The 20372-nt window shown below is 46.8% G+C and overlaps 1 protein-coding gene across 2 annotated transcripts in view; it reads left to right on the top strand.

Annotated features, from left to right (window-relative positions):
• Positions 1 to 297: 297 nt before the first annotated feature.
• RAB3GAP2 (RAB3 GTPase activating non-catalytic protein subunit 2) overlaps positions 298 to 20372 on the top strand; it is a 54901-nt gene continuing 34826 nt past the window's right edge. For both annotated transcript variants that reach the window (XM_077282242.1, XM_077282243.1), the window contains exons 1-5: positions 298 to 501; positions 8913 to 8980; positions 12031 to 12154; positions 19086 to 19167; positions 19610 to 19657. In XM_077282242.1, coding sequence (XP_077138357.1) covers positions 405 to 501; positions 8913 to 8980; positions 12031 to 12154; positions 19086 to 19167; positions 19610 to 19657 — 419 coding nt within the window. In that variant the 5' untranslated portion in view covers positions 298 to 404. The remainder of the gene's footprint in view (positions 502 to 8912; positions 8981 to 12030; positions 12155 to 19085; positions 19168 to 19609; positions 19658 to 20372) is intronic.

Genomic DNA, 20372 nt, shown 5'->3' on the forward strand with positions numbered 1-20372 from the left:
TCCTATTAATCCATAACAACCAATCAGATATCAGCTTTCATTTTTCCAGAGCAGTTTTTAGAAATGAAAGCTGAGCCCTGATTGGTCGCTATGGGCAACAAAAGACAGATGCCCACGCATGAAGGTTGTGACAAATCTGCCACAAAGAAAGATGGCGGAAAAGACAGCAGTCTTCGATCATGTGACTTTTTCCAATCGCTATGGAAACAGAAAAGCTGCAGAAGACTGTGGCTTTCGGTACCAGGGAAGCAGGGAGGAAGTTTGAGCATGCGTAGAAGTATCTTGAATTCAGTCTGACAACTCACCAGAATGACGCAGTTCCGGTGGAGCAGCTCCGCAGCTGGGAGAGGTGACGGGAGCCGCTGCCGGGAGGCTGACAGGCGGCGAGACTCGGCGGAGGCAGAATGGCGTGCACCCTGCTGGAGTTCTGCCGCTTCCAGGACATCAGGCAGGTCCGGGACTTCCTGTTCCCTCAGCTGCGAGAGGAGAAGAAGAACCCGGGTCAGTGGCGGTATAGTGTGTGTGTTTGTGCAGCCTATGCAGTGTGTGTCACGTGTGTGTGTGTGTGTGTGTGTGTGTGTGTGTGTGTGTGTGTGTGTCACACCTGTGCTGTGTGTGTGTGTCACACCTGTGCTGTGTGTGTGTGTGTGTGTGTCACACCTGTGCTGTGTGTGTGTGTGTGTGTGTCACACCTGTGCTGTGTGTGTGTGTGTCACACCTGTGCTGTGTGTGTGTGTGTGTCACACCTGTGCTGTGTGTGTGTGTGTCACACCTGTGCTGTGTGTGTGTGTGTCACACCTGTGCTGTGTGTGTGTGTCACACCTGTGCTGTGTGTGTGTGTCACACCTGTGCTGTGTGTGTGTGTCACACCTGTGCTGTGTGTGTGTGTGTGTCACACCTGTGCTGTGTGTGTGTGTGTCACACCTGTGCTGTGTGTGTGTGTGTGTCACACCTGCGCTGTGTGTGTGTGTGTCACACCTGCGCTGTGTGTGTGTGTGTCACACCTGCGCTGTGTGTGTGTGTGTCACACCTGCGCTGTGTGTGTCACACCTGCGCTGTGTGTGTGTCACACCTGCGCTGTGTGTGTGTCACACCTGCGCTGTGTGTGTGTGTCACACCTGCGCTGTGTGTGTGTGTGTCACACCTGCGCTGTGTGTGTGTGTGTCACACCTGCGCTGTGTGTGTGTGTGTCACACCTGCGCTGTGTGTGTGTGTGTCACACCTGCGCTGTGTGTGTGTGTGTCACACCTGCGCTGTGTGTGTGTGTGTCACACCTGCGCTGTGTGTGTGTGTGTCACACCTGCGCTGTGTGTGTGTGTGTCACACCTGCGCTGTGTGTGTGTGTGTCACACCTGCGCTGTGTGTGTGTGTGTCACACCTGCGCTGTGTGTGTGTGTGTCACACCTGCGCTGTGTGTGTGTGTGTCACACCTGCGCTGTGTGTGTGTGTGTCACACCTGCGCTGTGTGTGTGTGTGTCACACCTGCGCTGTGTGTGTGTGTGTGTCACACCTGCGCTGTGTGTGTGTGTGTCACACCTGCGCTGTGTGTGTGTGTGTCACACCTGTGCTGTGTGTGTGTGTGTCACACCTGTGCACCATTTCTCCATCTCTTGGCAGGAAAAATGCAGCTGCAAAAAATGCGCGTTTTTGGTGCGTTTTTGCCTGCATTTTTTGACTGATTTGAGTGAGGTCGATGCTGAAAAACACACAGAGAATTGACACGCGGCAGATTATTATCTGCAAGTCAAAAATACTCAACGTGTGCATGACCCTTCAGTGCTGGCATCAGGATTGCTTCAGTTCTTGCTAACAAATCTGCACGCCGAAAACTCACCAAGTCTGCAACGTGCGCGCAAGCCCTACTGATAAAGAAAAAAATGCATTGTGTAAAGTTATGATTTCTGTGGTCTGGAAGCGTAAAATAAATACACGTAAAAGAAATAAAAGGCTGAACAATTCCAGTTCTAGCCCAGTTGGCTATTTTGAGTATCTAGTAATGTTATGGGGTCAGGAGAGGATGATGATGATGATGACGTCCCCCGTCATAGCACGGAGCCATACGTTACTATACATTGTGGACAGATCGAGCGTTTCCATAGAGATTGGAGAAATCATCTGCCGATGTGATGTATCCACGTAGTGAAGTCATTAATGATGTGAGTAGTAGTTGTTGGGACATTGCGTGATTCCTAGGATTCCTCTGGTAGGAACGTGCTGAGCTGCAGATCGTTACACATTACCTGCTGTTCCCCTGATGGCAGAGTACAGGCTGCTGTACACACCAGTACGCAGTGTTGTAAGTGAGGATTTCTATATAAGCATTCTACAGAAAAACATTAAACTGTCTGCTGCACTGACGGCAGCTGTCAGCTCGGAGCGTGTGGGTGTTGCTGGCGCCGCTTGTCTCCTGCCATTACACGGCTTCCATTCACCGGTGGGAGACAATAAATATTATTTACTGTGTGATGTAAAATCTGCAATTTTCTAATATATTTGTCAGGTCTTTCCGGTCTGTAAATTCCCTGCTTGCTGTCATTGAATAGAAAATGTGCTGTGAAGGCGATACTGGCAGAGGGAGCTTCTGGTGCCACAGCTGGGGTGGGACCTACTGTATGGGCACTAACTGAGGGCAGACAAGAAGGGCTGATGACACAGCAACCATTGGCATGTAAAAGTTTGGGCACCCCTGGTCACAATTACTGCTTTGTGAACAGTTAAGCAAGTTGAAGATGAAATGACAAAAAGGAAAATGGGCTGATGCAAAAGTATGGTTAGTACCTAGCAATAGCCCCTTTTGCACAGCTTGTAAACACGTTTGATCCGAGACAAGAGTCTTTCAGTTATTTTTTGAGGGATTTTCACCCATTCTTCCTTGGAAAATTCTTGCAGTTCTGTGAGATTCCTGGGTCGTCTTGCATGCACTGCTAATTTGAGGTCTATCCACGGATTTTCAATAATGTTCAGATCAGGGGACTGTGAGGGCCATTGTAAAACCTTCAGCTTGTGCCTTTCGAGGTGGTCTGTTGTGGATTGTGACGTGTTTAGGATCATTATCCATTTGTAGAAGACATCCTCTTCTGAGCTTTTTTACAGATGGTGTTATGTTTGTATCAAGAATTGCCTGAGGAGGTGGCGATAGCGAACTCAATTGAGGGGTTCAAGAGAGGCCTGGATGTCTTCCTGGAGCGTAACAATATTGTATCTTATAGTTATTAGGTTCTTTAGAAGGACTTAGATCTGGGGATTTATTCTGACGGAATATAGGCCGAACTGGATGGCCAAATGTCTTTTTTCGGCCTTGCTAGCTATGTTCCTATGTAATTTATTGAAATTTCATTGAATCCATTCTTCCTTGTACCTGTGAAATGTTCCCTGTGCCATTGGCTGCAACACAACCCCAAAGCATGATTGATCCACCCCCATGGTTAATGGTTGGCAAGATGTTCTTTTCTTAAAGTTCTCTTTCCTTTTTCCTTCACACATACCTTTTGATCCTTGTGGCGAAAGATTTTTATTTCAATCTCATCGGCCCACAGGACTTGTCTAGATGTTCTTTTGCATATTTCTGAAGCTGAATTTTATGGCGAGGATGCAGGAGAGGTTTTCTTCTGATGACTCTTCCATGAAGGCCATATTTGTGCAGGTGTCTCTGAACAGTAGAACAATGTAACACAATTCCACAGTCTGCTAAATCTTTCTGAAGGTCTTTCGCAGTTAAGCGGGAGTTCTGATTTGCCTCTCTAGCAATCCTACGAGCAGCTCTCGCTGAGATTCTGCTTGGTCTTCCAGACGTTATCTTGACCTCCACTGTTCCTGGTAACTGTCATTTCCTATTTTATATTTTGAACTGAGAAAAAGGAAACTTGAAAACAGTTTGCTATTTTCCTATAGCCTTCTCCTGCTTTGTGGGCCTCCACCATTTTCATTCTCAGAGTGCTTGTAGACTATTGGCCTCAGGATGGGATAGTGTGGCCTGTGGACACTGCACTGTGACCATCTACATTTCCCTCGGCTCTGCAGCCGCTATTCCTTGTTATGGAGTAGTGAAAGGCCCTATATAAGCAGGATTGTAGGATGCTCAGGGCTGACCTGATCCTCCGTGCCCCTCGCTCTGCCAGCACTGCTACATCTATCATCCTCGCTCTGCCAGCACTGCTACATCCGTCATCCTATGTCTGGGTTCACATTGCATAGAGCTGGTGACTCACCGCCCGTCCTGTAATTAGGCAGATAGTTGGTGTATATGATGGCGAGCGACTGACGGATAACACCTTGATGGCAGCACGCGTGGTGACAGTGACGCCATCGGGGCTGAAGATAAAGTGACATTGAAACTGCCTGCGTCCCCATCACATGGAGACGGATGCCCGTGTTTAGCATCACAACTGGAATGTTAGTCTGGAATTATGCGGGCACAAGATATCAGTGTTTCATCAAAGACTTGGGCCCATTTGATGTAAATATTAAAGTACTCTTTAATCTGCTAAACTTTGGGGACAGGGTTGTACTGGATAATCAGAAATTCTGGATTATTGGCCAGAATAAAGACTTCTAAAGCGCTAGCAGCGTATAAAGGTTGGAGAAGTTTCCTAATATATTTGGGAAGCCCCCTATGTACAGGATGAGCCCCCCTCACATAACCTCCTTATATACAGGATGAGCCCCCCACATAGACTCCATATATACAGGATGAGCCCCCACATGATCTCTGCATATACAGGGCGAGCCCCCCACATAACCTCCATACATACAGGATGAGCCCCCCCCACATAATCTCCGTATATACAGGATGATCCCCCCACATAGCCTTCTATATACAGGATGATCCCCCCCGCATGTCCTCCATAGTCAGTGGTGTGAAATGTTTGCCCTGATTTCCTGTTCTTTTATGTACTTGTCACTTAAATGCTTCAGATCACCAAAAAAAATAAAAATATTAGACAAAGATAACACAAGTAATCACAAAATGCAGTTTTTCAAGGAAGGTCTTTATTATTAAGGGAAAAAGAAATTCAAACCTACAGGGCCCTGTGTAAAAAAAAAAAAAAAAAAAAAAAAAAAAAAAAAGTGATTGACCCCTAAGCCTAATAGGATGGGCCGTGTATATAATGTTTCAGCCCCCCCACACACACATAACCTCCATATATACATACAAATATCCCATACACATGAAAAATAACCACCTCACACTCGCCTTCCTCCCGTTCCCCCCGGTGCTCTGCTCCTGTCTCCTTTGCACTGAGTCTCAGCAGCGCATTGAAATGACATCATCATGTCAGCTATCCCTCACTGTGATTGGTGGAAGATGGAGCTGGCTGCCCCTCCTCCACCAATGTAATCCCCGTGGTCTGCATCCTGAGGATGGACAGTGGGCGGGGGAGGACATGGTGCAGCCCATGGGCTACTGTTTCAGCTTGGTCCGTGGGCCAGACTGGAACAACCAGAGGGTTGGGTGTGACCTGCGGGCCCCAGATTGCACAGGTCTGCCATAGAGGGTGAATGGAGTGGAGGTCAAAGGTTGAATTGGAATCAGTTGGGGTCCCAGTGGTCGCACCAAAAACTAATCCACAAGTTATCATTAAAAATGTTTAATTATTTTAATGGTTTTTGCTACCTCGTCTAAGAGCAGCATAATGTAGGGGCAGAGACCCTGATTCCAGCAATGTCACTTAGCGGGCTGAGCTCTGTATAAAAACACTGTGCATAGGCAGAAAGCTTCCAATTAGCGCTGGGAGTAGGGTCATACAAAGCTCATGAATATGGAGGATGGGCAAAAACCTGGCCACAGATTCCCGTAAATGTTACCTTCCATCGAGCCTTATGGAAAAATCTGCGGATTACATAGGTGAAGCTGCCATTACTGTAATACTCGGGGGAGAGATTTTTTTAAATGCAAATCCACAGAGGATAATCTGGATACTTGCAGTTTGCGGACATTGTGGCATCATGTCAGGTGATGTTGCAGATTTCACCCTTTCCAGTGTTTGGTGGTAAAATGCGCAGAAACTTGTGGATTTTGCAGCCGATCTGTAACAGATTGTTCTCTCTGCAGTTTATGGCCCATGTGGGAGAATCTGGCAAATGACTGGTTTTACAGGTATGTGCAGAACCTGGAACGTCTGCATGAAGGTTTCTCTAAGATGAAGGGGTCCACGTATATATTTATTGTGCAGAATGCACGGAGTCATTTTGACCTCCAGGGAAGGGGCAGATTTCTGGCCGTGGTTTGTGGCGCGGCGTCCCCTCTCCGCTCAGCAGATGGCTTGCTGTGGGGACGCAGATTTCGCTCTCATCTGATCAGTGGGCACGCACGGCTGTGGGATGAGGAGGATGCACGCTGGCATAGCGGTGACTCATTCCTAATGGAAATGTCAGACTCTCCGCCGCACATGAATTGTGCGCTCTCCGAGCCGCGGTGCGGTGGACTGTGCTTTATCGCTCACTCCCGCAGATCGTTTGCTAATGAGATTACACTTGAAAAATCTCTATTTTTCCAAAATGTAGGGCTTTACTGCAGTCTGCGCAGAGCCTATGTTTGGCGTAGGCACCCAGAGCTTTAATTTATCAAATGATACAGCTCCATTCATCCTCTTCACCTCCTCAGGGGTGACTGTGTCGCCCATAGCTGTTCCCTACATCTAGACAGCAGTCTATTGTTTGACCAGAAGATTAATAGAATTGATCTAATATTGTTCAATGGAGTACATTAAAGGGTTATTCCCAACATTTAGCACTATCGTCTGTTGGTGGGGGGGTGAGTCGAGTGCTGGGACCCTAATGGTGTTAGTATCGAGTGGTGGCCGCCCATATGGACCTCTGCTTCATTCATTGTCTATAGAACTGCCGGAGATGGCAGTAAAGAGCGCGTTCTAATCTCCATCCATCCTATAGACAATGAATGCCCGAACGGCCACTACGCTACTCCACCGGGGCGTTACAGACCTCCGATCTCTGGATGTGCTGCCGACACTATGCAAACTGTAGTGGGACCGAACGATCTCTGATCGTTTGTCTCTGTATAGATTGAATCAATAGGCCTCCAACCCTTTGGATGTTTGTACTACAGGGCTCTTCTTTTTGTATAGTTTTGTCTGTTTTGTGCCTCTATTCATTTGCGCCTTTTTTATGTGTTCGCCTGTTTGGTTAGTTTGACTTTTTGGGCTCGCACTTTGTATATTTAGAGTTGCACATTTTTTGGGGTTCAGATGCACGCTAGTCCACTCCTGAAGTGTCTATGTGTGTGGTACAAATTTTCACACAACTTTTTGCACTGAAATGTTTCAAAAGCTGTAAAAGAAACAGACAAAAAACTATCTTTGATGTTGCATAATATTTATAAACCCCATGCACCATCTTAAAGAAGTGGGTGCAAAAAATGGCAAAACATGCCAGAAGACAAAAAAAAACCCAATATAAATGATGAAGTGATCCTACATTGTTTTTGAGCGGATTTAAAGGGATATTCCCATTTCCAAGATGCTATCCTAATATGTAGTAGTAATAATAATATTATTAGCAAATCCCTCCAATTAGAAGCGTAGTATAGTTCTCCTGATAAGCTATGTGGCTTACCCTATGTGCAGGGCACTGCAGTAGCTTAAGTATCCATGGCTACAACCACTCATATAGTGACAGTTAGTTAGTTGCTAGTGGTGATAACCATGGATACCTTAGCTTCTAGAATGCCCTGCACATGGGGTAAGCGACATAGCTAATCATGAGAACTATACTACATTTCTAATTTGAGGTATTTGCTAATTATTATTATTATTATTACACCTACTACATATTGAGATGGGAATACCCCATGAAGTGCAACAATCGGAGGCAGCTCCATATGCAGCAGTTTAAACCCTTAGATGCCACTATCAAGTGTTGACGGCAGCATTTAAGCATTTGGAAATGAGGAAAGGGGTTTCCCTTCCATCGCCGATGGTGTTCTCATGCCAGCTGAAGGCCCGGGTGTGTAAGTTTGTAAGCCGCTGTCTGGACCTGCGATCAGTCCCGTTTTGATCTGTTTTCCAATTTTTTTATCGAATGTACATTAGTGAGACGTATTGGACATATTCAAGCGACTTCCAAATCTGACTACACAGGTTTGTTTGTAGTCTGTCACCATGGCGACACACAGATCTGCGTGGGAGCTTTTGCAAGCTTTTTTTTTTTTTCCTTGCAACCTGTGTTACAGATATGGAAGCAAGGACCTTTCAGCTACACTTACTGGAAAGAGGTGCATAAAATCATGCACACAGCCATGCCATCTCCATAGACTGTGTGCATTGTACTCTACATCTTAGTCACCTTCTATGTGGTGTCGTTATAGGATGAGGCATTACCCAAAAAGCACTTCATAAGTTTTCTGATCTGCTCCGGTCACCGGTGAAGGGGAGCATGGATGATTTACAACCTATCAAAGGTCGCATAAGGAAGCCCCCGAGTGCCGATGAGTGTGGAGAGTAAAAATCTCCGATCCTTTGTGGCATCGCTCACTAGAGAAGTCCTGCCACTGAAAGTGACATAAGTGCAAGATCTGTGCGTCAGACTCATGGCATGGGTTTCCATTGACTTACATCACCAAGCACAATGTCAGACACTTGATGGAGTAATGTGAAGCATGTCTTTGTGGTTTTGCTACCTTCAGTCTGAAGCTACAATGTGTATATTCCAATTTTCCTGCCTGCCACCATTCACACCAGAGAGGCCTTTATAGTCTTCATTACACCTTCTAGAAGTTATCGCATAGGAGAAGTGTTTCCTGCACAGACTCTGCGGTTGCGGATTTCACTTTTTTACATTTCCATGTGTTATTCTTTAATGTTTGCCATATATTGTGTTACTGTGCCGGCCGTCTCTCATACCCTATAGGGATCCAGAAATTTATTGTACTTTATTTTTTTTCCCCTTTTGCACAGATAATTTATCCAGCTGGGAAAATGAAGACTGGGGATCATGGGAAGAGCATGAAAGCAAGGAAGTGTCGGTAAGTTTTTAGGGATCATGGGAAGAGCCTGAAAGCAAGGAAGTATCGGTAAGTTTTTGGGGATCATGGGAAGAGCATGAAAGTAAGGAAGTATCCGTAAGTTTTTGGGGATCATGGGAAGAGCATGAAAGTAAGGAAGTATCGGTAAGTTTTTGGGGATCATGGGAAGAGCATGAAAGTAAGGAAGTATCGGTACGTTTTTGGGGATCATGGGAAGAGCATGAAAGTAAGGAAGTATCCGTAAGTTTTTGGGGATCATGGGAAGAGCATGAAAGTAAGGAAGTATCCGTAAGTTTTTGGGGATCATGGGAAGAGCATGAAAGTAAGGAAGTGTCGGTAAGTTTTTGGGGATCATGGGAAGAGCGTGAAAGTAAGGAAGTGTTGGTAAGTTTCAATACCTCATTATCCTGTCTACAAAAGGGGACTGAAGCTAATCTTACAGGACATGGTCATTATTTTTCGTTCATGCATTTGTTAAATAAAACTTTGTGTGACCTAAACATGTGAGAATCACTCTTGGGGGGGGGGGGGGGGGGGGGCTACGTTCATCTTGGGAATGGGACCCCATCACCCACCACCTGTAATGCGGAGGTGGGTGCACGTGCATACGGGAGTTTTGAAAATCGCAGAGTGAACGCGCTTGGGGAGAAAATACCTGTAAATGCACAACAGGGCGTCATTCCCAAGATAGATGAGACCCCCATCTGTTGGACATTTATGGAATACCCTGTGCAAATGCCATACGTGGCCCAGATAGGACAGCCCTTTTGGGGAACTTATGCTCAGGTTCTCCCCAGGGTGGATTGATTTAAATCACGCCGATTTAAATCATGATTTAAATCACGATTTAAATCAAAAGATTTTTTTCTATTTAAATCGGATCGATTTAAATCATGATTTTAATCATGATTTAAATCACTGATTTAAATCAAAAGGTTTTTTTTAATATAAATCACGATTAAAATGAGAAGTGAGAGCAGTGCGCATGTGCGCCCATAGTTACACGGACAAAACTAGGGGCAACGATCTAACGCCAGGGTGAGGGGGGGACCCCAAAGTAAGTAAAAATCTTTTTTGTTTTACTATATGGCAATAGGTAGGTGTTTAAAAGCAGCATGTCTTAATTGTATAAACTATTAATAGCCTCCACATTTTGTTCATACTGCCCCTTTAATTCCACACTTCTAGCTTGGTTTCATTTTTGGTTTAGTTTCTTTTTCCATTCAGTTGACATGCCCAAACTTGTTGGATAGTCAGCATCCTACAGAAACCTCTGGAAGAGCATGGCATTGTGAATGTTACACATATACAGCCTTTATTCTACTGAGTTAAACAACTCAGCTTTATCTCATGATGGAAGAACCTTTGGATGGTAAAATATTTTCCTCAAAAAGCAGTTTATTGAAAAAAATCCGATTTAAATCAAAAAAATCCGATTTAAATCAAAAAAATCCGATTTTTTTGATTTTTTAAAAAAAACATTGATTTTTATCCACCCTGGTTCTCCCTAGCACTTGAGAGACACAAGGAACATTTGACATGGATTTCGACTTTTAAATGCTTTCTCTAATTAGACCTGCAATATGCCTCTGTCATAGAGAAAAAATAAAATTCAAATGACCTCTCCAGAGAGGGGTCAGATCACTCTCACATTGAAGATATGGGATTAATTGTGGCTGGAGAAAAAAAGAAACGAATTATACCTACAGTAGTGAGGAGAAAAAAAAAAAAGGATAACACTTCAACCACCATTGAAGTAGAGACCTTCTGCAGTGATCAGGTAATTCCAGCAGACAAATGCTTTTATAAAAATACACCAAGTCTGAGATTTGCTTAATCAGAGGCGGGGAAAGTACGCTTCTCTGTAATAAGGTTCCCCTGATCAAAGCCAGGATCACAAACCTTTTGGCACCTGTAGTCAGTGATTAATATTGGGGTTTTGCATCAATGCAATATTTACGGGAGATATATTTTCGGCGTCATAGTGAAGGGACCGTAATACCATTCTAAGCCCTCCAACTTAATAACGGTCTGATGGATATTGCTATCCAGGCCATGGTTCATTTCTATGGACAGTTAAAATCGCGATAAGAAACATGACGGCAATATCTAATGTTTGTGATCTCCAGGGGCAAAGATATCCTGTAAGTTGGGGATCTCATGGAATTCTGAAAGACCTAGCGCATCCCGCAATCTGGGGGCATAGCATTGAGCTAATAAAAATGAAAGTTAAGGTCTCTGTCATGATCTCCCTGGTGTTCTCTGTGATGAAGTGATAGCAGTGGTGGGACAATTGTTGGTAGCGGTGGGATCTGTATGAACTCCCACCCCCCACAGCTATTATTTTTGACAGCTTCTTTTCCATTTATTAATTATCCACTGCTACCTACTATTAATAAGCAATAAGTCGCACAGTTTTTACAGAAAGATGGGGGGAAAAAAAATTGTCAATAGCTGAAATAATGGCAGGATTGGCTCATTAGGGTCATAATTTGTCCCTGCAGAGATTCAGGGAAATTGTAAAATGTATAGTCATAATTATAAACTGGTTTTAGATGTGTTGAAGCTGAAAAAAAGAGAAATGAAGCAGCTGTATGAATAGGTTTGATCATATACTAATTTGTGTATACAGCGCTTATGCAGAGCTACGCGTCTCTATGGCGACAGACTGCAAACAATCGCTGTGTAGTCTGATCCTGCAGGCAAAATTATTTTTGATCTAATCTCTGCTACTTGCTGACATAACACATTCAGTAGGTTGTGTTACTGTATATATGTGTGGGTCTGGGCTTCTACAATCCATCCCCATCTGCAGTGGATGCCATGTGTATAAGTGCAAGTCTGTGCTAGGTAACTTCTAATTTACCTGTATAGGGGTTTCTGTTTTTCTGTTACACAGATCCCTCACTGCCCTTCATACAGTCCTCGTTACACGATGACGCTCATCCGCAGACCCCACAATGACGCTTGTCCGCAGACCCCACAATTGCTGCACCTTATTATTTTGTGTAAATAAAATTCTTCTTCTTCGGTTATTGCATTGTGCACAGGCTGAAGAAGAGATCTCAGGTAAAGCTCCGTCTGTCTACTGGCTACAGGACTGCGTATTGTCCCTGTCACCCACCAACGATCTGATGGTGATCGCCCACGATCAGAAAGCCGTATTTCTAGCACGTAAGAACATCTCCCCTTCTTCTTAAAAATGAGTGATTGGGGCGGAGGTAAAAGGGAAGATGTCTGGCTTTTTTCAATTGCTTCAGAGACAGTCACTTGTCCTTTCTTTGGTCGCTCCCTCTCGACCTCTATCTCTCTGTGGTCGCTCCCACTCGCTCGCTCTCTATGATTGCTCTTTCTCTCTCTGTGGTTGCTCCCTCTTGCCCGATCTCTCTCTGTGGTTGCTCGCTCTCTGTGGTCGCTCCCTCTCGCCCGCTTGCTCTCTCTGTGATTGCTCTCTCTCTGGGGTTGATTCCTCTCACCCACACACACTCACACTCTCTCTCTCTCTCTCTCTCTCTCTCTCTCTCTCTCTCTCTCTCTCTCTCTCGCTCACTCTCTCTGTGGTTGCTCTCTCTCGCCCGCTCACTCTCTCTGTGGTTGCTCTCTCTCTCTCGCCCGCTCACTCTCTCTGTGGTTGCTCTCTCTCTCTCGCCCGCTCACTCTCTCTGTGGTTGCTCTCTCTCTCTCGCCCGCTCACTCTCTCTGTGGTTGCTCTCTCTCTCTCGCCCGCTCACTCTCTCTGTGGTTGCTCTCTCTCTCTCGCCCGCTCACTCTCTCTGTGGTTGCTCTCTCTCTCTCGCCCGCTCACTCTCTCTGTGGTTGCTCTCTCTCTCTCGCCCGCTCACTCTCTCTGTGGTTGCTCTCTCTCTCTCGCCCGCTCACTCTCTCTGTGGTTGCTCTCTCTCGCCCGCTCACTCTCTCTGTGGTTGCTCTCTCTCGCCCGCTCACTCTCTCTGTGGTTGCTCTCTCTCGCCCGCTCACTCTCTCTGTGGTTGCTCTCTCTCGCCCGCTCACTCTCTCTGTGGTTGCTCTCTCTCGCCCGCTCACTCTCTCTGTGGTTGCTCTCTCTCGCCCGCTCACTCTCTCTGTGGTTGCTCTCTCTCGCCCGCTCACTCTCTCTGTGGTTGCTCTCTCTCGCCCGCTCACTCTCTCTGTGGTTGCTCTCTCTCGCCCGCTCACTCTCTCTGTGGTTGCTCTCTCTCGCCCGCTCACTCTCTCTGTGGTTGCTCTCTCTCGCCCGCTCACTCTCTCTGTGGTTGCTCTCTCTCGCCCGCTCACTCTCTCTGTGGTTGCTCTCTCTCGCCCGCTCACTCTCTCTGTGGTTGCTCTCTCTCGCCCGCTCACTCTCTCTGTGGTTGCTCTCTCTCGCCCGCTCACTCTCTCTGTGGTTGCTCTCTCTCGCCCGCTCACTCTCTCTGTGGTTGCTCTCTCTCGCCCGCTCACTCTCTCTGTGGTTGCTCTCTCTCGCCCGCTCACTCTCTCTGTGGTTGCTCTCTCTCGCCCGCTCACTCTCTCTGTGGTCGATCTCTCTCGGTCGATCTCTCTCGGTCGATCTCTCTCGGTCGATCTCTCTCGGTCGATCTCTCTCTTAGTAGTTGCTCGCTCTCGCCTGCTCGCTTTCTCTGTGGTTGCTCGCTCTCGCCCGCTCACTCTCTCTGTGGTTGCTCGCTCTCGCCCGCTCACTCTCTCTGTGGTTGCTCGCTCTCGCCCGCTCATTCTCTCTGTGGTTGCTCGCTCTCGCCCGCTCTCTCTCTGTGGTTGCTCGATCTCGCCCGCTCTCGCTCTCCGTGGTTGCTCGATCTCGCCCGCTCTCTCTCTCTGTGGTTGCTCTCTCTTGCCCGCTCACTTTCTGTGATTGCTCTCTCTCGCCCGCTCACTCTCTCTCTGTGGTTGCTCGCTCTCGCCCGCTCACTCTCTCTGTGGTTGCCCGCTCACTCTCTCTGTGGTTGCTCGCTCTCGCCCGCTCTCTCTGTGGTTTCTCTCTCTCGCCCGCTCACTCTCTCTGTGGTTGCCCGCTCACTCTCTCTGTGGTTGCTCGCTCTCGCCCGCTCTCTCTGTGGTTTCTCTCTCTCGCCCGCTCACTCTCTCTCTCTGTGGTTGCTCGCTCGCGCCCGCTCTCTCTGTGGTTTCTCTCTCTCGCCCGCTCACTCTCTCTCTCTGTGGTTGCTCGCTCTCGCCCGCTCTCTCTGTGGTTTCTCTCTCTCGCCCGCTCACTCTCTCTCTCTGTGGTTGCTCGCTCGCGCCCGCTCTCTCTGTGGTTTCTCTCTCTCGCCCGCTCACTCTCTCTCTCTGTGGTTGCTCGCTCGCGCCCGCTCACTCTCTCTCTCTGTTGTCGATCCCCCCCGCCCGATCTCTCTTAGTGGTTGCTTGCTCTCGCCCGCTTACACACACACACACACACACACACACTCTCTCTCTCTCTCTCTCTCTCTCTCTCTCTCTCTCTCTCTCTCTCTCTCTCTCTCTCTCTCTCTCTCTCTCTCTCTCTCTCTCTCTCTCTCTCTCTCTCTCTCTCTCGTTGCTTGCTCTCGCCCGCTCACTCTCTCTCGTTGCGTTGCTTGCTCTCGCCCGCTCACTCTCTCTGTGGTTGCTCGCTCTCGCCCGCTCGCTCTCGCTCGCTCGGTTTTCTAGTTTCTCTAGATATGGGGCCAGTTTGTACTCCCTCTGTAGATTCTGGTATATTGTCAGTTTCTTGGATTTGTTTGTCGTTCCTCCAGATGCTGAGATATTCCTCTTTGACTTTGTGTACCATCTTCTGGATTTCACCTTTTGTCAGGCCATGTAGGTTGATGGCTTGGTCAGACTGGCTTTGGGTACTTTTTCTTGGGGGGCTTCCTGGTGTAGGGAGGCTTTGTGATAGTAGGAGCTGGGACTGCTACGTTGTAGATGAGCCTTGAATGACAGTGCCATCTTCTTTATTGCGATGTGTAGTGGGAATCTGCCCAGCTCTGCTCGGCACGCGCTATTTGTTGTGCTCCGATGGACTTGGAGAAGATGCTTGCAGAACTCTAGGTGGAATATTTCTGTCGGCCCAGCGTCCCACTTTGACCAGTTTGGGTATGAGACTGGGCCCCAGACCTCACTACCGTACAGAAGGATTGGGGCAATGATGGAGTCAAAGATTTTTAGCCAGACGGTTTCTGGTGCCTTGAGATGGTATAGATGCCTTCTGATGGCATAGAAGGCTTTGGATGCCTTGTCTTTTAGTAACTCTATGGCTTGCTTGAAGCTCCCCCACTGGCTGAGTTCTAGGCCCAGGTAGGTGTACCTGTTGGTTTCTGTAAGTGGACGGCTGTCTATCATAAAAGTAGGATGGCCAGTGGGTTTCTGCTTTCGTTTCTGGAACACCATGATATTACTTTTTTTCTCGTTGATTGGCAGTGCCCATGTGCTGCTGAAGGTCTCTAGGATTTTCAGATGATCTTGGAGGCCTTTCTCAGTTGGTGATAACAGAACGAGGTCATCTTCATACAGCAGAAATTTCACCTGGGTGTCATGGAGGGTGAGTCCTGGTGCTGAGGAGGACTCTAGGGCCACTGCCAGCTCATTGATGTAGATGTTAAAGAGCGTTGGACTGAGGCTGCAGCCCTGTCTCACTCCTCGACTCTGTTGGAAATAGGCCGTCCTCCTTCCGTTGACCTTCACACTGCAACTGTTCTCAGTGTAGGAGCCTCGGATGACGTCATATGTTTTGCCTCCTATTCCGCTCACCAGCAGTTTTAGGAATAGTCCTGGGTGCCACACTGAGTCGAAGGCCTTCTTGAAGTCCACAAAACAAGCGTATATCTTCCCGTTCTTTGTATTGTGGACGTGACACTTGATGAGGCTGTGCAGAGTGTAGATGTGGTCAGTGGTGCGGTGGTTCGGCATGAACCCTGCTTGGCTCTTGCTGAGGACGTTGTGCTCGGTGAGGAAGGTGTGGATCCTCTTGTTCAGGATGCAGTTGAAGAGTTTACCCAGGTTGCTGCTGACACATATCCCTCGGTAGTTTGCTGGGTCGTACTTGTCCCCATTTTTGTGTGTAAGGGTTATGAGGCCTTGGTTCCAGTTTTTGGGGAAGCAGCCGGCCTGCAGTACAATATTAAATAGTTTTGTTATCCCAGCCTGGATGGTCTGGAGGGCTGTATTTCAGCATTTCTGGGAGGATCCCATCTGGACCGCTGGCTTTTTTACCTTTTATCTGTGTGATCCTTTGTTATTTCTGTCAGTGTGATTGGTGTATCCAGAGGATTTTGGAAATCTTTGAACTTTTCCTCCATATCGTTCAGTTTTTTTCACAAGCTCTTTTTGTGCCAGGTTCAGGTCTTCACTTGGGATGTCATTGTAAAGGTCCTTGAAGTACTGGAGCCAGATGTTGCCGCTCTGGATGTGGAGGCTGTTGCTTTTCTGGTTGGATCCAAGGTGATTCCACAGTTCCCAAAATTTGTTGTCTTCAAGGGCATCTTGGAGTTGGAGGAGTTTGGTAGAGATGTCGTTTTGCTTTTTCTTTCTGAGGATGGCTTTGTAATTTTGTTGTACGGAGTGGTAGGCTTCTCTCAGACTGGGGTTGTTGGGGGTCTCTGTGTTTTTTATTTGAGGCCATTCTTAGGGCCTTCCGTATGGTCTTGCATTCTTTGTCAAACCAGTTGTTGGGATTTTGTTTACTCGGTCTCTTGTTGATGCTTCTTTTCAGGTCAGACATTTCTGCCATGGCATATAGAATGTCGTTAAGGTCTCTTACCGCTAGGTGTACTCCTTCTGGGTTAAGTTCATACACGTTATTATGAAAGCGTTCGAGCTTCTCCTTGACCTCTGGTCTGTTGATGGCATCTTTGTATTTTGGGGCCGACATCTTGGACCATTTGAAGGATGGCGGCAGGCTAAAGAGGCCAGTCTTTTGCGGGGTTTGTGAGGGTGATTTCTTTGTGGATTTGATGTATAGGAGCAGTTGGTTATGGTCTGACAGATGTGTTTGTGGGGTGACTATAAGCGTGCCAATATTTGTAGGGTCCATATCTGTGATGGCATAGTCTATCACACTGCTGCCCGCACAAGAGTTTACGGTATGTCTTCCCAGTGAGTCTCCCTTGGTGCGGCCATTGAGGATACGAACTCCAAGGCTTCGGCATAGGTTCAACAGCGTTCTGCTGCTTTTATTAACTGTGCAGTCGTAGCTGTTCCTGTCGGTGTGCACTGGGTTGTCACAGTCGGTATCTGTTCCAAGTATATAGATGTTTCCATCAGTGGTCAGGTAGTCTCTTTCTCTTCCCATTCATGCGTTGAGGTCTCCGTAGATGAGAACGTTGCCAAGAGTCTGGAAATGGGCAGCTTTAGTCTTTAGGGTCTCAAAGCTGTCTGGGTTGAAGTATGGAGACTCTGGAGGAGCTACGTACACTGCACAGAGGTAGATGTCGGCCCCTGATGTGAGGATGGAGCGGCTTATTCTTATCCAGATGTGGCTGTCTCCTTTCTTCACTGCTCTGATATGTTCATGGAGCTCTTCTTTGTACCATACTAATATTCCTCCTGAGCTCCGGCCCTGTTTGATGTTTTTGTTTTTCAGGGCGGAGACAGAGAATTCCCTGTATCCGGTGGGGACATAGGATTCACTATTGGCCTTAGTCCATGTTTCAAGGAGGATCTGTATATCAATGTCTTTCAGTCTTTGGTTAAAGTCTGGGTCGTTTGTCTTGTATCCAAAGGCTGAGGTGTTCAGGCCCTGGATGTTCCAGCTACTGATAATTAGGGTTGACATTGTGTAGCTGCATACCTTGTAATGGGCTGTCCTGCATAGGACATCTTGGGTTGCTGACTGGTGACCTTGTTGTAGGCAATTGGTCCAGTCGCGTGAGTTTCTTGCATATGGAGCTGATCATGGTCTTTATTTCTGCCAGCTCACTGCCCTGTTTCACGCTGTGTGGGGAGGGTGGTGTGTTCCATGGTTTGTGTCTCTCATAGACTGGTTTTGCATACAGGTTGCAGTTTCCAGTTCGTTGAGCATATTCCGTTTTAGGACTGTTAGTTGGTGCTCTTTCTATAGGTTTTCGGTTTGTATGGGTTCTTGGTCCGGGGACTCTGTTGAGTACAATGTCTTTAAGTTCTTTGGCAAGAAGGCTGACTCCTTGGTTGTTGAGATGTTTGTCATCATACAGGTGGTGGAGGTTTATGACAGGATGTTGTGCCAGGGTGATGTCTAGCATCGTAGTGATCTTGGCTACTAGTTCTCTGTTGACGTCTTGGGTGATGTATTGGAAGGAATCTTTTCTGGGCAGCAGAAATGACAGGATGATCTTGCTGCCGGGGAACTTCTGTTGTGTGGTCTCTGCTAGCTGACACAATTGTCCTGCTTCCTGCTGGTGTTGGTCCTGGAGATTGTTGGTGCCTGTATGTATGATGATGTGGTTTGGGTTGGTGAAATATGGATTGTCAATTATGGCCTTTGCTTGTTCTATAGTTGAGCAGCGGATTTTGGAGACCCTTTTTCCTGGGAAGAGTCGCCTTCTATTGAGGTATTTTCCGTTGGAGTGTATAATCAGGACCATATCAGGACATGTTGGTTGGCTGCTCCTATGGGAGCTTCTGTTTGCGTTCTTGTTGCTCTGTCCTGTTGTTGTGGTCTGCTGTTTTTTTAGACTTGGGGTTTGTTTGGTGCTTGGGTCTGGCCCATCCTGTGGTTCTTGGTTATTTTCTGTTTTGCTCTCAATATTTAGGCATATATTTAGGCTCACTCTTTCTCTCTGTGGTTGCTCTCTCTCTCTCTCTCTCTCTCTCTCTCTCTCTCTCTCTCTCTCTCTCTCTCTCTCTCTCTCTCTCTCTCTCTCTCTCTCTCTCTCTCTCTCTCTCTCTCTCTCTCGTTGCTCGCTCTCGCCCGCTCACACTCTCTCTCTCTCTCTCTCTCTCGTTGCTCACTCTCTCTCTGTGGTTGCTCGCTCTCGCCCGCTCTCTCTCTCTCTGTGGTTGCTCGCTCTCGCCTGCTCTCTCTCTCTCTCTCTGTGGTTGCTCGCTCTCGCCAGCTCACTCTCTCTGTGGTTGCTCGCTTGCTCTCGCCTGCTGACTCTCTCTGGGGTCGCTCGCTCTGAGTTTTCTGACTGTCAATTTCTTTCCATTGTGCATTGCTTTGATTTCACAGCTAAGTGGAAAGCTGATGGGAAAGGCCGGGAGGAGATGCAGTATGAAGTGGTCTGGAGCGGCTCTCTAAATGTTGAAGAGAAGTAAGTTTCCCCCAAAATGTTTGATGACTTATAGGACTTAACGGCCTTACGTGACATTTTACAAGTCTCACTTTATTGTTACCTTGAAATTATCAACAAGCTGCCATTGACTGATCTAGGATTATTCCTGTGTTTTCTATTATTGTGTCCAGTCATTCTAGATATTGATGCACGGAGCAATTATAATAATTGTCATTATTGAAAACAATCCATAAACTCGTGGTAATAATACAATAGACTTGATGAAGTGTAAAGCAGTAATAATATATAAAGTCATTATATACCTCTATTTTCCCTGTATTGTTTAGAGTAGACTTATTCATATTTGTGTTGTTTGTGCTTCGATGCGATCGTAGATCAGCAAGGACTGGTCATGGAGTAAGGTATCACTTTTTGGACTTGTAGCATCCATCTAAAGCTGTGATGCCCTTTTTCTTTGCAGCGAATTTATCAGTAGCGCACTGTGCATCCCGTTGGCGAGCCAGAAAAGGTAATACAGACGGTATGGCGGGTGTCTGTCTCCACTCAGAGGCGCAAATTATGGTGGGTGCAGTAGTTACAGTTGAGCCCAGTCGTTGGTGCCTAGGGGGCCCAATGGGTCCCTCTTCCACATATTAGAAGACTAATGCTATTTAAGACCCATGACAGTTTGGGGCCTTGTTGAGGATTTTGGATTGGGGTTTACAAACTTCAAGTTTACACCACTTCATGGAGCTATCTTAACAGCAAAGTTAGCTTTTCACCTATTTTAACGAATTTGGACACCCTTTGTGGGCTTTATTTTACGTACAGTGGGGGAAAAAAAAGCATTTAGTCAGCCACCAATTGTGCAAGTTCTCCCACTTAAAAGATGAGAGAGGCCTGTAATTGACATCATAGGTAGATCACAACTATGAGAGTCAATATGAGAAAACAAATCCAGAAAATCACCTTGTCTGATTTGGCAAGATTTATTTTGCAAATTATGGTGAAAAATAAGTATTTGGTCATTAACTAACAAAAGTTCATTTCAATGTTTTGTTATATATCCTTTGTTGGCAATGACAAAGGTCAAAGTTTTCTGTAAGTCTTCACAAGGTTGGCACACACGGTTGTTGGTATGTTGGCCCATTCTTCCATGCAGATCTCCTCTAGAGCAGTGATGTTTTGGGCCTATCACTGGGCAACACGGACTTTCAACTCCCTCCAAAGGTTTTCTATGGGGT

The sequence above is a fragment of the Ranitomeya variabilis genome, chromosome 2, assembly GCF_051348905.1.
Source record: "Ranitomeya variabilis isolate aRanVar5 chromosome 2, aRanVar5.hap1, whole genome shotgun sequence".
In the NCBI taxonomy this organism is placed as follows: domain Eukaryota; kingdom Metazoa; phylum Chordata; class Amphibia; order Anura; family Dendrobatidae; genus Ranitomeya; species Ranitomeya variabilis.